This window comes from Corvus moneduloides, chromosome 5 (assembly GCF_009650955.1).
Source record: "Corvus moneduloides isolate bCorMon1 chromosome 5, bCorMon1.pri, whole genome shotgun sequence".
Lineage (NCBI taxonomy): Eukaryota > Metazoa > Chordata > Aves > Passeriformes > Corvidae > Corvus > Corvus moneduloides.
In genome coordinates this window covers 58175191-58190464 of record NC_045480.1, presented here as the reverse complement: position 1 = coordinate 58190464, position 15274 = coordinate 58175191, and the positions used below count along the sequence as shown (strand labels likewise).

The following is a 15274-nucleotide window of genomic DNA, read 5'->3' as shown; positions in this document are numbered from 1 at the left end:
TACTGTTTGCAATTTCAATATATTACCAAGGTTGTTAAAAGGCTGGAAAGGAAGGAGAGGGACCCAAAGCTCTCCCAGATTGTTATCCCCCTCTTTGGCAAACTTGCAGGCATCCCAAAGGAGTTGGAAAATAGGCAGGCAAAACTTGGCTATTCAAAAGTACAGTTACTCAAATCCTGAAACTAGCTAGTGATTGACTCCTCAACCCAGAGGACTATTCAAGTGTGCTTCCAAAAATGGGATCAAAAGCTTGGGAACTGAGACAGGAATTTTAATCAATCAGATCAAAACTCTGCTTATTTCAACCTCATTTCAAACCACAGGTTTTCTGTGAGAAATTTTTCTTATTACCAAATAAGAAAAATAAGACTGTGACCCCTCATGACAACATGTTTTATAGCAAGAAAACAAACATAAGTGATCCCCAGTGAACCACACCACATCACCCTGGAAAGAGGGGGAGAAAGTTGGAAAAAGTTGGTTCTTTCTTTGTTCAGGCATTTTGACTGCCATTCCCCTGTGAGCTACCCTCCACTGCCTCATTTCCTCACACACCTTCTCGGTGGAAATCACCTCTTGCCTCTTCACTAAGAGTAAACACTGAAGGGAAGCTCTATGCGACACCACCTTGGAAAAGGAGAGCCCTGAATTTCCTACAGAAGGCAAACAGCCCACAGCCTGCAGTAATCCTGCACGAGCCAGCACTGCATGTGGGCCAGAGCCCAAGTTCACTGCCAGACAGATGAGGCACAGAAAGATAAAAAGTAATACAGGCACTCTTCACACTTCTGGGCAGTTTGGCCAAGCATCTACTGGTATCTCAGTGAATCCTTTTCATTTTCTTTTACAACTCCATAGGGGAAGGAGTCCTTCAAAATGGTAGTGAAGAAACTTCCAGGGATGCAAAAATACGCTGAAAGTTTTTGAGTTTGCTTTTGGGTTTGGTTTTTGTTCGTTTGTGTTTGTTTTATTTTTTTCTGCTTTAAGAATTGGGGACTAAAGACTTATTTCCTTTAGAGGTAAGAGGATAATCATAGAATCACAGAATGGTTTGTGTTGGAAGGAATCTTAAAGATCATTTCATTTCAAAACCCTGCTGTGGACAGGGATGTGCAAAGAAACTACCTCGATCTTCTTATATCTGATTTAGCTGTTTTTAATAAAAAGGATTACCTTTTCCACCTGAGCTGCTGGTAAATAAAATCCATCAGCATAAAAGAACACTGCAACTACATATACTCTATTTGGGATCAAGGAAGAACACTAGACTTCAAGGCATACTTCTGCAAGGGTAGCCAAAGCCAGTTTCCCCAAAACAGGGTTTTGACAAATTGTTAAATAGGCTAGTTAAAGAAAATAAATCTGTCTTAATAATTTTAATGCTCCAGTTAGCTCAGGAGTTAATAGATGCCAAGGTTTCATTTGCAGGACCTGTTCATTTGCAGCTTATATACACACCATTAATCTCCCTACAGCTATTTAAAAAGAGTTCTTTCAGTGAGAGAAACAGCACTAAAATTATTATCACTTGCCAAACAACCTCACTGAAAGCATAGGCTGGTGCCTCTCTGCTAGCCAGGTTAAAGATGAATCACCAAGAATGAGCTGGCATGTCCCCTTGTAAAAGAAGGGCTGCTTCCATTCCAGCAGTGCCAGGTGCAAACTTCAAGGCTGCATTCAAGAACGAAATCCATCTGGGAAATCCCTACACGGTCTGAAAAGCTGAATGCTTAATTTGGGCACACAGATGCCCTGGGATTTCATCTTCTAATTAACCAGCACAAACGCTGTTTGTTTTCATCCAGCCACACTTTGCAACACAAGCTACTCCAGGCAGCTGAATTTTCAGACAGTCACGTGTGCTTTGAACAGCACAGAAAGCCAGGCCTGTTGTGCCAAAGAAAACAAACACAAAAAAGAAGGGATGCATCAGTTCAAGGGAAAGATGTAGAGGAAGTCCTCGGGCAAGCCTCACTTGGACACAAACCCAGGCCACCCTGTTCCTCCTGCTTCCACTGCCTTTGCTGGCCATGGGCACACACATCCCTTGCAGGTGAGCACTGGCTCTGAAGGGCCCAACAACGATGCTGAGCAGAGAGGGGATTACATCTAAGGACAGAGCTCCTTAGCTAAAGGAGCCAAATTTACACGCCAAATTCACAATTCTGGCCCTGTGGGCTAAGAAAGGAGTCTTTTCCAATTCCTGTCTGCAGGAAAAGTCTCTTCTCTCTCTGCTGCCTGGAAAACTGACTGAAGGGCTAAAGGGATTTTTTAAAAGCAGCTGAGAACTGAAATAATGATGATGGCCATAGGGTAGCTGAGGAGGAAGGCACAGCCTGGAGCAGTTGGAAATACTAGTTTTAATAGTGCAGTGAAAATTTACAGAAGTCATTGAGGACCGAAGTGGGGTGGAAGAAAGTGAACCAAAATAAGGAGGAGATTAAGGGAGTAGCTGACTGCTCAGCAGGACACTATCCCATGCTCCCAGTGAGTGAGGGCTCCAGTGCATCATGCTGCAACAGTAGGAAAAGGAATGTTTAACAGACCCTACAGAGCTTGAGTGAAAAATTCTAAAATCGCAACCAAGACAGAGACATGCTTTTGCTCTTACTTGTGACTAGCCCAGTTTTGTTTTGTTTTTAATTAAATTATTTGTGATAAGGAAAAGGTAAACAAGTGGAGTAAGCTGTACAAGTCTGTAGTTTGCAGCCTTCCATGGAACAACACATCATGGAGTAATGAGATCTTTATGTATCATATCAACTGACAGACATTTAAATTTAATGTCTCAGCAAGTGCCTTGCACATGGACCCCTGAGCCTTCCAGACATGGAAAGACTTCCATTTGTTACTTGGGGCTCAGAACCCACCAATGCTGCATTTGGCCAAATTAATCCTGAAAGATTAATGTCAGCCCACACAAAACTGCTTTCAAGCAACTTCTGTAATTAACCTAATTAGCAGATAACCACTTTTCACCTACAAGAACTGCACCAAGTTATTTTATGTACCAATTTTTTTTTCTTTAAAATTTCAGCCCTGGTTTTTACAGTTCTTCTAGCTGTAGCTTTACTAGCCCTCCCAGGCTTCAAAACAATATCCAGAATCAGATTCAGTTTGGATCCTTTGTAATTTATGTCAGTTGGATAGATTATTGTAGGTTGAAGAGCACAGAAGTGTGATGTGAAACAGCCACAGATCAAAAGAACAAAATAACTTTAATCTGGCGCATTAATAGTTGGTTTTTTCCTTCAGTTTTGTTTTGGTTTTAATACAGTCATCATAAACATGACAAGGTTTAGTGGACTTGGCATTGTCAGGTTAAGGGTTAGGCTTGATGATCTTAAAGGTCTTTTCCAACCTAAACAATTCTATGATTCCATCATGCAACAATTCTATTTCTTCTGGTGAAAATTCCCTCCACTGAAGTTCTCTAAGAAAAATCAGACTGATAAAACCTTAATCTTCAGAAACATCAAGTAACCCAAAATTTAGTTCATTCCAGGTCCTTTTAATTAACTGCACAGTAGAGATGTGAACAGAGTCTGGTTACTTACGATGTTCTTGGCTGAGAACTAGGTAACGTTTCTGAAGGTGCTCCATACTGCTCTGGAAATCAGAAATGAATAGGTTGGGTTTATTTGCCTCCTTGTAGCCTATTTTACCCTATGGTTTCTGAGCACCAGAGTAGACTCATCTAGGACATAACTGTCATTCAGATTATTCATCATTTCAAATGGGGTTTCCTAATGAAATAATGTTTGTCTTCTGATGAACTGCTGCCTTAATGTCTAGGTAATGAATGTATACAAACTCTTGAGCCATTTCTAAATTCATCACTGTTCAACAAAGCAGAGGAAACCACGCCTCTTAATTATTGTAAACATTTTACACGCCATGTATAACACACAACACAGAAAACTATCTGTCAATACACATATAACTGTGTATTTCCTTCGGGTATCTACTTACTCTGATCCTTTGCTACAGATCCTTCAGGTTGCAATTCCTAGAAAAAAAGGACAAAGTGCAAATTGAGAATAAAATAAACGAGCTCTCTTGTAAGAGCAGCATACTGATGATTTGTTTTCCATGTGTTACTTTACTGTAATAAACATTTCAACTAGCTTGTCAAAGCACCCAATAGTCTAAGCTGGCCTGACGTAGCTTAGCACGGACAGAAATGGTAATGTGCTACTGTCACCAAAAATGTGTTGCTAGCATATTAGGGGTATGTACATGCTTGAAGAAATATTTTTAAAATTTTATAAGAGCTGCCAAACACTTCTGTTTAACACAGTCAGCAAATATTTCTGTTGACAAAAAGATAAAATGTATTTTGTGTTTCAGCAGAGATACTTAAAATGTCTCAGAAAAGCAGCTGCATTTGAAGGCCACAATTACAACAAACGTCTAAGTTGCTGAAGCATTTTTTTATTCATCCCCATTGTGCTTTAATTTATCTGACTACTTCTGAAGGTAATACCTTCTAATAGCCCTTAACGAGGGGGACAAAATCAGATGGAAACACATGCAAGAGCCAGAAAACTCTCTTCTAGTTTATCAAAAGTCCTGGCAGAAAGAGGGCATCTTACCTTTGCTGGGAATGGAAATTTGGAAGGCTCTGCTTTAGTAGGCGTATTAAGAGCTGTCAGGGGAGGTGGCCAAGAGCGGGTCATTTCCTGGAAAGAGATTGAGAGGAGCAGCTATCAGGATTTTTGCTAAAAGACACAGAACAAGTTTCATGCTTCAGAGATTCATTTGGATCTACCTCTTCATGCATTTGGACATGTTTCCCCATGTTGCTACAAAAATAGTGATATGTATTACTAACAGGCAGGAACATAGGATAAGTCTGGTGAAACACAAAAGGATGCCAGACTTCCAGGTGGAATCCTCATGCTGCAACCCCAACCAGCACAGGGCAGCCAGTGGGCACCTGTGCACAGGTCCCCTCCAGCTAAAACACTGCCCCAACAGCAGCTTCTGGAGAGCAGTCGAGGCATCAGGATTTTGCAACCTCAAGCAACAGCGAGGGAAGTGAACTGCAGAAATCAAACTGTTCCACCAGGACTTCAGAGTCTCAGAATAGCATTTGACATCAAGGAACTGTCTCCTCAGGATCAGCACCACTGGCCTGGGAATCCCAAGGCATTTTCACACTGTGCACAGGGAAGGGGTAACATGGACTCAGCCACAGCCACTGGGAGCCTGTGCACTGCTGACAGAGTCAGTTCTGACACAAGGTTAGAGCAGAGACAGTTTTGCATCAGACCTGGCTTTGCTCTGCATGAGTAGACTGGAATTACAGTGAGGGAGCAGCAGCAATGCCATGCACAGACAGGTGGGAAGGACACAGGTGTGTTCCTGCTCAGGGCCATGCTGCTGGGGCTGGCAGCATGGACACAAGGCAGCATGTCCAGAGCCTTTGGAGAAGGGGCACTTGGAAACGGCAACGCCCTGACTTGATGTAGGAGTAGCTCTGGCTGTCTCAGATGACTTGTCAGCCTCAAACTGCACCAGACGGTATTACATTTATGTACTGGTAAGAAAGACTGATCTTACAACTCCAGCTGACTCTTATCTTTACTTCTCCTCTGCTGAGTGAACAGAGAGTTTTTCCCAACCATTACCTTAAGGCAAAAGCTAAGCAAACACAGAGATCTATTATTTAAGAGTACCTACCCTCAAAATTTCTTCAATGGACTGCACATCAATGGGGTTGGTTTGCTGTGACAAGAAAGAGGAAAGCAGCATGAGTTTGTTTGGGTTTTTTACCAACTGACATGAGACAAGCATGCACTCAGTGAACATTTGCTTACCAACAGCTCAATAAATTTCATGGAAGCCCATTAGTAATAAAATGCTAGTAGGGATTAAAATCCCCATCAGAAGGGCAGTTAATAATGCACTTCTAAAAAGCCTCTTGTTTTCAGGTCCTTGGCAGATGTGAGGGGAGATTCCAACAGGACGCTCAGCCTGGAATGGGGTAAAACACCTCAAACAAGGCCACCAGCAGCAAATGGCATTGCACAGCTACTGGTGGTAAATGAAGAAGGGGGCATCACAGTGCTTTTGGTGTTTAATAACGCTGAAACCAGTCTGACTCATCAAGTTAAACATCCTGATTGTGAGATGAAGGTGTAGCAGACCTGGTAAAGGTACCTGATAAAGGAGCAAACATTCTACTGATACTACCAATAACTTATCTAAAGCTGCTGAGCTGACACAGCTGACCTGAAGATGTGACTGACAGTCAATCACTTGATATTATAAGAACCCAGTCCCAAATTTTAACAGCAGGGTCTTCTAACATATCCCTTCTCAGAGCGTATGTGTGGTTCCACACACTGATGTGCCCCAGCCATGGGGAACACCACTTCCCTTCCACAGATCAGCTTCTCACCCACTAACAAAGTGTGTGTTTTGAGAGTATCTGTTATTTACATGTCCTTTCCTAACTGATATCCTTAAAGGTGGCTGAAACAGAAAACAACCAAAGAGCTGAGTAGTCGTAACAAGCAAAATGCATCCCAGACCAGTTTCTTGTCTATAAACAAGAAATTCTATGGAAGCGTCCAGTCATCAGAGTAATTGCTGAAAGGGAAAGGCCAGGGAGACTTTATTCACATTCAAGGAAGAGGACAGTGAGCTACAGCACCCAACCAGAAGGAACTTCCCCAGAAAAAAGTAAAGAGCAAAGCAAACAAACACTTCAATAAAGTCAAAAATTATCATCCTTGGCCCTTTCACAGGAAGTCCACTCATCTGTTTCCCACATGCTGCACTATTTACATTGGAAGGAGAAGAGGAGATGAGGAATGCCTTTTCCTTGCAGCCCCATTTGTCTGAGTCTACATAAAGCTCTCTTTGAGGCAGTGCTCATTTGACAAAGCCTCGACTTTTCTTCAGAAAATCACGTATGGAGAGCTGCTTCTGACCTTACTCACCCAAACAAACAAAAGCTGAGGCACGGCCAGATTAGTCACACAAATGAAAGCAAGGCCTGCAGATGTGTCCCACAGCAGGCAGGAGGAGGGGACAGGGAGGGTGAACAGCAAGGAACTACCACATGGCAAGAGACCAGGATGCTTTGTAACTCAAGTGCCAAAAAAGGCACCTCTTTTCCTCTTCTACTTCCCAGCAAGCTTAACCTGGTAGCTCAGCCTAATTTATTTCTTAATACAGTAAGTGGAAAACAGCAGACACAAGCACTTGCATCTTCCTGTACAGATTGCTCCAGAAACTCCTGAGATATCCTATGACAGCATCACAAAAAAAAAAAAAAAAAAAAAAAAAAACTTCCCACAAAACCGGTAAGAAATCAAGATCCTGCCTGTACAAAGTATTTGAAAACTCTCTCTATAATAGATTGATTGCAACAAATCAAAATCAGTTTACTTCACCCATTTCAGAAACTTAAGATTTATGAGGTGATAAGTGATGACAAAAGTGGAATTCAATTAACCTGAGAATCAGAGAATATCTGTAACAGCCAGTCTGGACCTCTCTTATCCTTGCCAAACAACCCACATCACCCTTCCTGGAGTTCCTTCTGATGAGTATGAAAAGACTTTGACATTGATACAGGTTTACATACACAGAGTATTTATAGTTCAATTGTCAGGAGGATTTATTGTAACCCCCAAGGGTTCAGTGACTGGTTGTTCACAGGTCCAGGGGCTCAGCAGAAACCACTTTGTTCCTCATGGCACAAAATTTAAAGGGAAAGAAACACACAACACTGAACAAGCACCACACAAGACTGCATCGACAGCATAAGGAGCTCTGTCTTTGTTGAATTTTTTAGGATACCATTATCAAATACATGGTGAAATGATTGCTCTAGAGATTACAATCACAGATTGTTTGGGACATGCACAGGGTCAAAACCACACCAAAACTGGTCAGTGTCAGCTGACTGCATGGAGGTTCTGCTCTCAGGTAGGACTGTGACTGTCCCTGTGCCCCAAACCTGTGGGGCATTCCCCCTTTCCCTCCATCCCAGCTCCAGTGACCGAGGACACTTCATCTTTTACAAAGCTATGCATCCAGTGCCTGAAGGAGGTGGGCTTTTCTGAATCCTGAGTATTTTCTTCCCTTTTGTTTGTTTGGTGTTTTTTTTCTCCAAGTCACATCTTGGCTGTGTTTCAGCTTGTTAAACTACTAAACCACCATTAAACCACAATTACCACCCAGCAGCAAGGGATGTCCTTGCCAGCTTTAAGAGAAGAGTTTAGGGAAAAGCAGAAATATGATGCTGCTGCAGGAAGAGTTAAAAAACCATAAAGCCAAAGAAATCCCTGAAATGAGCTCAGCTCCACTGAGGACTGTGGGTGTGGGAGATCAAATATTCCACGTTGCTGTCTATCCCTGCTAGCACTTTTACAGCCTTTCCTGGGAACACTATAATGTGCTCCCCACAGACAACTCCAGTTAAGCCTGGTGCATATTTGTTGTCTGACACTGACATTTGTACAGTCCCCAGCTAGGATTTCCTTATGCCACATTCACACACACTTTCAGTTTGGGAATGACACAGGCACCTCCAAATGTCACTTACAAGATGTTTTGGTGGTCAAGGTCAAGCACAACCAAACTGATGCTGTGCTTCAGTAACAGCTAGCTCCCACAGCAATAATACTCATTTAATTACTAATAATATTAATAAGAATACTGATTTAAAAGTAAAAAAAGGAAAACAGCCACTAAAGGATTCACTACTACTTTGATCTGAACTGAAAAGGACTTCAGGCCAAAATAATTCCAAGCATCTACACAAACGTAAGAAGCCCTAGAAGTTACTTGAGGAATTAGTCTGTCTTTACCACAACAGGCTTGCAGAAATGCACAGGTGCACATACCCACAAAAGAGGAGAGGGAGCTCCTAATTTAGAAAACAATTTAAAATCCGCGCAGGCACTCAATTCACACTGCATAGCAACTGTGTGACGAAACTCTCAGAAATACTTCCTCGTCCTCTCCTCCAATTCCAAAATCCGTGCACTTTCATGAACACATAGCTCTGCTCATGCCCTGTGCCTTGCACAGCTCTGTTCGGGAATGAATGAGGAAATCACAATAATAAGAATCCCCAAAACCAAACTAAACCACCTAAGGAACCACCAGGCACACAAAAGGGATGCCCCACTGGCCATGATAATATGTGGGCCATAGATGCTACAAAGAATAAGCAGTGGTTGGTTGCTTTTTTTTTTTTTTGTAATGAAGATGGGGTTAAAGAGCTTCTGCGGTTGTTTCTTTTTAAAAAGATATTCCATTAAAAATTACAGCACACATTTTCATCCCACTCTGTCACATGTGCCAAGTGGAGCTGAAGGATGGCTCTCATGTGGAAGAAGGGGGCTGAAGCTTTCTCCCTGGTCTTTAAATAGCTTGCCTCATCAGGAGGCTGTGGCAGAATAGTTTCAAGCAAGATGTCAAAAAGTCGCCTCCCAGAGAGAATTGGCCATGCATTATTTCAGAAGCCACCACGTGACACTGCCGAGATGTGTGGGCTCAAACAAGGCCAGCGGCAGTCAGAGCACACAGAGTGTGCCAAGAGGAGGACAGGAGGTCTGGAAGCAGACATTAACTGGAATGGATACAGGCTGCATTAAGGTGTTGCAGACCTCTCTGTTTCTTATCACCTCAGTAATTTCCTCCCAACTGATTATCCCTGCTATTTGCAAACCTCTGCTGTCACAGCCCATTTGGAGCTGCCCCTTGACATCCTGTACACAAACAAGCCCCTTGTTTTCCCATCTCCATCTTAGGTGACAGTGGTGCTGCAGGTACCCAGGCAGTGTAGGAGAGGAACAGCTACAGCACGGGTGAGTTTCCTGTGCTGCCTGATATCTCCTCCTAATTAAAACTGAAATGTGTGTGTAAAGCCCAAACACACCAGCTATTGCTCTTTGCCTGATCTCAGACTGAATTATTAACGCCAACAAAACCCAAGCAAGTTGTGCAGCAATGATGAGAAAAGCCAATTATGAGTTCTGTGCCCTTCATTCCGCTGTCAGGTTTTTGTCATTTCCTAATGAGAGCTTTGCCCCTGCAACTATCAGCAGAGAAGGTCACCAGCCTCATACTAAAAAAAACCAACCAAACAAATAAAAAAAATCACATTTTCAGCTGCTTCCCATTTAATACTACACTTTATTATACTTGAATAGGAATATCTAGTTTTAAATTTGTTTTTTCATGTCAGCTGCACAGTCATTGCCACTTGAATGCAATGAAGATCACAAAACTGCATATGCGTGAAGGGTTAGTTTGAAAAAAACAGCAGGACAGAAATCAGACTGAAACCTACCACCCTGTCCTCACTTCACCCATCTCTGTGCTTAGCCAGTCAGAGCAGGAGGAGATCTTGCATATTAGATGCCCTCTCCTCCTTGCACACAAGTCACGCTAGCGATACCAAGCCAACTTACTCTCCAAAGCAACTTCCCACCTGATGTATTTTTGTACAATTAAAAATCCATCCTTTCCATGCTATAGACAGATGAGAGATGGACACACGCCAGGCATGTTTCAAAAATGACCCAGCCAATAAGAAACAAGGCATATTTTAACCAAGCCCCTACTAATCCTGATGATGGATGCAATAATGTTCTGCCATGTATTGAAAAAGGCTGCCAAAGCTTGAAGCTCAAACTGTCTTGTTGATTGACAGAAATACATAAACATGAAAATTCATAAAGGCTTTCACACACTATCTTGAGGAACACCAGACACCAAGCAGATTCTCTGCCAAGGGTGTTTGAATGTTCCATATCACAGATCAGAAGTCTTACAACGCTTTTCATTTTACACATCTGAAGTGCTTCTTATATTGTACCCAATATTTGAAAATAATGCTTTAAAAACATTTATGAAATGGGTATTTTATATTATGAGAAAAACACGAAGAAAACCTGCTATGCAATCAATGCATGCTTTGCTACCAGCAACTTTTTTTCCCTAGAAAGCACACAAAGTCTGTGCATAACGCTGTATTTTCCCACATGCACTAACCTAGTCCAAGGCCTTGTATTCCCTGAACGACGGAGCAGGGATATTTTGATTGCTTGTAGCTAAATGGATTGGAAACAATAGAAAATTACTTGGTTTTGAAGCACATACTGGTGAAACTTAGTAACCACAACAGCTCCCCGGGGCATAAAACCGCACTCTGATTTCCAGCCCACAAGTTCCACCAGCACCCACCCCTTCTGACAAAACACAACTGTCTCAGCTCTGGCATCAACAATCATTTAGGTGAACCCAGGAAAACATCACTGTCACAGCTGCTGCAATGAAAACAACCCCTGCAAACCACTGGAGAAGTGACTGCACAGGGGAAATAGGGATGAAAAGCAAACAGAACCATCAAAATTGTGTCAAATAAGAAAGATGCAGGCAGGTAGTCAACACAAGATTTTCTTCTGATTTCATGTTAAGAAATTGTAGGGATTGGGTTTTTTGTTTGTTTCCTTTTTAAAGTTAGTGCAAAAAGTATTAGTGTTTTTAAAAGATAAAATGTGGAGTCTGAGTCTAAAGTCTAAAGCTTACAGATGTGTAAGTCTTTGCACTGTTGCCTGTGAGCTTTGGATTAAGTCAATAACAAATCAAAGAGTGTGCAAACACTTCAAAACAAACTGTATTTTAAGGACGAGACCATCCCTTCCTGACTTCACACTTCCCTCATATGCAAGGGTGGAAATACATGCTTATATTTAGGTTTTCCTTGGTGCTATTTTTCTATTAAGCTCAAAAACATTTCAGAAATATACAATAAAAAGGGACTTTCATTACTGTCATGAAACCTTTATAGACATCATTTGCTTAAAATCTCAAATCATACAGGGCTCCATATGTCCTTAATGACTGGCTTCATAAACTAGGCTGCAGATTTGCAGATTTTAAAGGCCATTTTATTACAGGGAATATTGTCTGAGGTTTCATTACTACCATAAAATAACATAGAGGTACTCTTTAGCAGCAGAGACCCTCTAACAGCAGCTTGAGCTGTTCCAGGAAATTCAGGAAGCTGCTGTCACAGAACGACAAACCCGTGAGAAGGGAAGGCAATTTTCTCAGCAGGTTGTCCAAGACTAGGATTAATTTTCACAGGAGGAATTACTGCAAGACACATCAATTTTAACACAGAAGAAAGCTCACTCAATTTCAACAAAAACATGACAACCACAACAGCAACCAAAAAAACCTCAAACACAAGATAGAATACAAAAGGACAAAAAGAGAAAATTAAACACAAAAAAACCTGAAATAGCAGAAATTTTATAAAAACCTTATATCAGATTCTCTTTGTGGAAAGCAATAACAAGGTAGCACACACTGCAGAGCTGTAAAAAATATGTTTGGAGATGTACTTGTTTGGGTTTTGTGCCAGCTTCAGGTAGCCAGATGGGTGGGTTTAGCTATGGAGGATGAGTAGAAACAAGCCTGGGTCTCCCCTCTCACCAACCTACTTCTGCAACCTAATGGAGTGAGACTGGAATAAATCCAGAAAATCAAAGCAAAGCTGAAGTAGATCTGCTTGACATTGCTTTCAGAGTTAAGTTTCACTTTTGTATTCCGTGAAAAACAAAACCTATTTATGCTTTTTGCTTTGTGCACACCAAAGCAATGCTGAGGTACCAACAGAAATGTACAAAAGGATTCTGTCTCATCCAGCCAGACAAAATCTTCAAAATTACACTATAAATGCATTTGTTTTCTCATTTGTGTTTATGCTGCTTGCTTGAAGTCACAAGACTTCATTGTAGACTACAAATCCAATCTACCAGTCTCCGACTCCAAGGAGCCTTCTAAAATAATTTCTCTGGGTGCTACTTCAGGTCCTCTGTGGGCACCAAGGTTTCACCAGCAGCTCACCTGTAGCCAGGCTCCCTGTGGACAGCTCCACAAGCACACTTAACCCCTTTGAGTCCACTCCTCTCTTTTCCATGGCAATACCGAAGTTTTTCCACTAAAAAAATGCCATATCACCTTCACTTCTGCTTTTGCCCACGCCTCAACTCAGCAGCCGAGCTCAAAGTGAAGACAGAAGCTCCAGCCTGTCACCACCCCTGACAAAGGTTTGAAAACAAATCAAACCATTCCCACGAGCTTTCTTCAGCTGACACTGAATGATCCTGGCAATTTAAGCATTTTACATCAAAATGCTCAGCAAACAATGGTTGTACTGTCCTGTCCCTGCGTGGGTGCCTGCAGGAAATAAAACATTCTTTAAAGATTTTACACGCTTTTCTAACCCTGAGATGGATTATTTTGCTCAATCTAAAAATAAATGCACGGGCCTCCCTGTGTTCAAATGGCGTAAGAAAAACAAATTGCTATTTTGTCTTTCTTTGAGTGAAGTAGCCAAGGGGGTTGTGTCCTGGGGGAACGGACTGTTGATATGTTTTAATGAAGGATTCGTTACAAATCCTGAGCTGCTGACAGAAATTTGTGCATCTCTTGTTAGCCTTCATCTAATAATAATACTACTGAAATCCAAATGAAGTAAGCATGGAAGTTAAGTGCAGCATCACCTGTCTATAGCCATGCAGACCCGGACTCCAGCCAAGGCTAATTATCTCACTAGTAAATTGCTCTGCACAAAGAACTTCCACACAAGAGCACCTCTCCATTGCAATTGCCATCTGTACAGTAGCTCTCAAAAACCTAATTCTGACGCCTTGATTCCACAGAACTTTCTTACCTACTGTCCCCTTAAAATCTTTCCAGTAAATAATTTATAATACTGTTTAATGAGAATGTGTAAGTATTGTGTCCATAAAAGGCTGAGGTTGTCTTTCAATGTAAGCATTTCAGTAAGAGCAGCAAGCCACCATTTCAGGCATTTTCTCATTTCTAGTACCACCTTGTTGCAATTTATGCTAATAGATATACTTTTACAGTATTTTGAGTAGCCTGATGCTAGCCTACTCCAGAAAAAAAGCTGGTCACTTCAGCCGAAACAACAGAAGATAAGATAATAATAATAATAATGTTTGTTAAGACCATCAAAGAAATTGGGGCTTTTGGTGGTGAGAGGCATCCTGTGGTTCTGGGGATCACCTCAGATAATTAACTGTTGCCATCTCTCAGAAATGTTTTCCCTTTCCAAAGACCACTTTCCCCCTGGAAAACAAGCCGAGTTAGATTTATGATGGCAGTGGTGGTACTTGGTGCACCTCCCCTTAATGACTCGGTAAACAAGACTTGGAGATGCAGGCTCTCCCCTCTGTTTGAAAGCAGTGCCCCTCGGCACCTCCCTTCATTACCACCACTGCCAATAGAAGTTTGGGAAATAAAACAAATTGAAGAGACAGGCTGGAGCCTGGAGCAACATCACCAGTCCCAGGCCAGCACCCAGCACAACTCTGCTGCTGCTGCTTGGGACACACCACTCAACCTGGAGGGGAGCTAAAAGGCATCAGTCACCAGGACCAGTACATAAAAGGAGAAGGCAAGAGGGAGGGACATGAATAAAGGGATGCTTGTTAGTGCATCTAAGGATAGTATTCCCAAAGGAAGAAAGAGAAGAAAACACATATGTTGAAAGGATAGGAACTGTATCTCTCTCCTTAAGAAAATGAAGTTCTTAACTCAGAAAGAGCCTACATGCTATTTTTAAACCTTAATGGAAATGGAAGAAATATTTTTAAATGCTTCCAAACCAAGGAACTTAACCTGTGGGAAAAAAAATAGCAGATTATCCTTTTGCTTGCAAAGGCAACTATCACCATTGTTTTACAATTGAATTAACTGCAAAAAAAACTATTTCTAGATTTTATGTTTTGTGGTTGGAACAGCAAAGTGCCTTATTATTATTCATCATCATGTATACACAGATGAAAGTTATCCTCCTCGAGACAAATATTGGACAAGTGTCTTGAAGCTCCCTATCTTGCTAAAGACAACGGGAAACCAGAGAAAGTCCTGTCCACCAGTTACATGGTCAGTCTTTTCAGTTTTGTGTGCTAAAAAGAGTGACCAGGTAAATGAAAGTAGCTTAACTTGAAAGCAGCTTAACTTAAACTTTCAGCTGTAAAAGCAGTGTGCAAGGTTGACAAGGTCTGCTCCCAGGAGATGTTTGTTTTTACTCAACCAAACACGCACACAGACACTTTCATCCTCTCCTCAGCAAACAGCTTTGTGCACTCAGCAAAAACCCCACAGCACCCTCAGCTTGTTTGCCAGGTAGGAACAGAGGCCAGGGCTGGACAGAGCCTTCTAGAACCTTCTTTGCTCATGCTGTGCCTAGAACAACCAGTCC

General features: G+C 41.8%; 1 protein-coding gene across 2 annotated transcripts in view; it reads right to left on the bottom strand.

Annotated features, from left to right (window-relative positions):
- Positions 1-15274, bottom strand: part of AFF1 (AF4/FMR2 family member 1) — a 68274-nt gene that overhangs the window by 19500 nt on the left and 33500 nt on the right. For both annotated transcript variants that reach the window (XM_032108827.1, XM_032108828.1), the window contains exons 4-7: positions 5686-5730; positions 4596-4682; positions 3973-4009; positions 3558-3609 (exon numbers count right to left, since the gene is read on the bottom strand). In XM_032108827.1, the coding sequence (XP_031964718.1) occupies positions 3558-3609; positions 3973-4009; positions 4596-4682; positions 5686-5730 (221 nt within the window). The remainder of the gene's footprint in view (positions 1-3557; positions 3610-3972; positions 4010-4595; positions 4683-5685; positions 5731-15274) is intronic.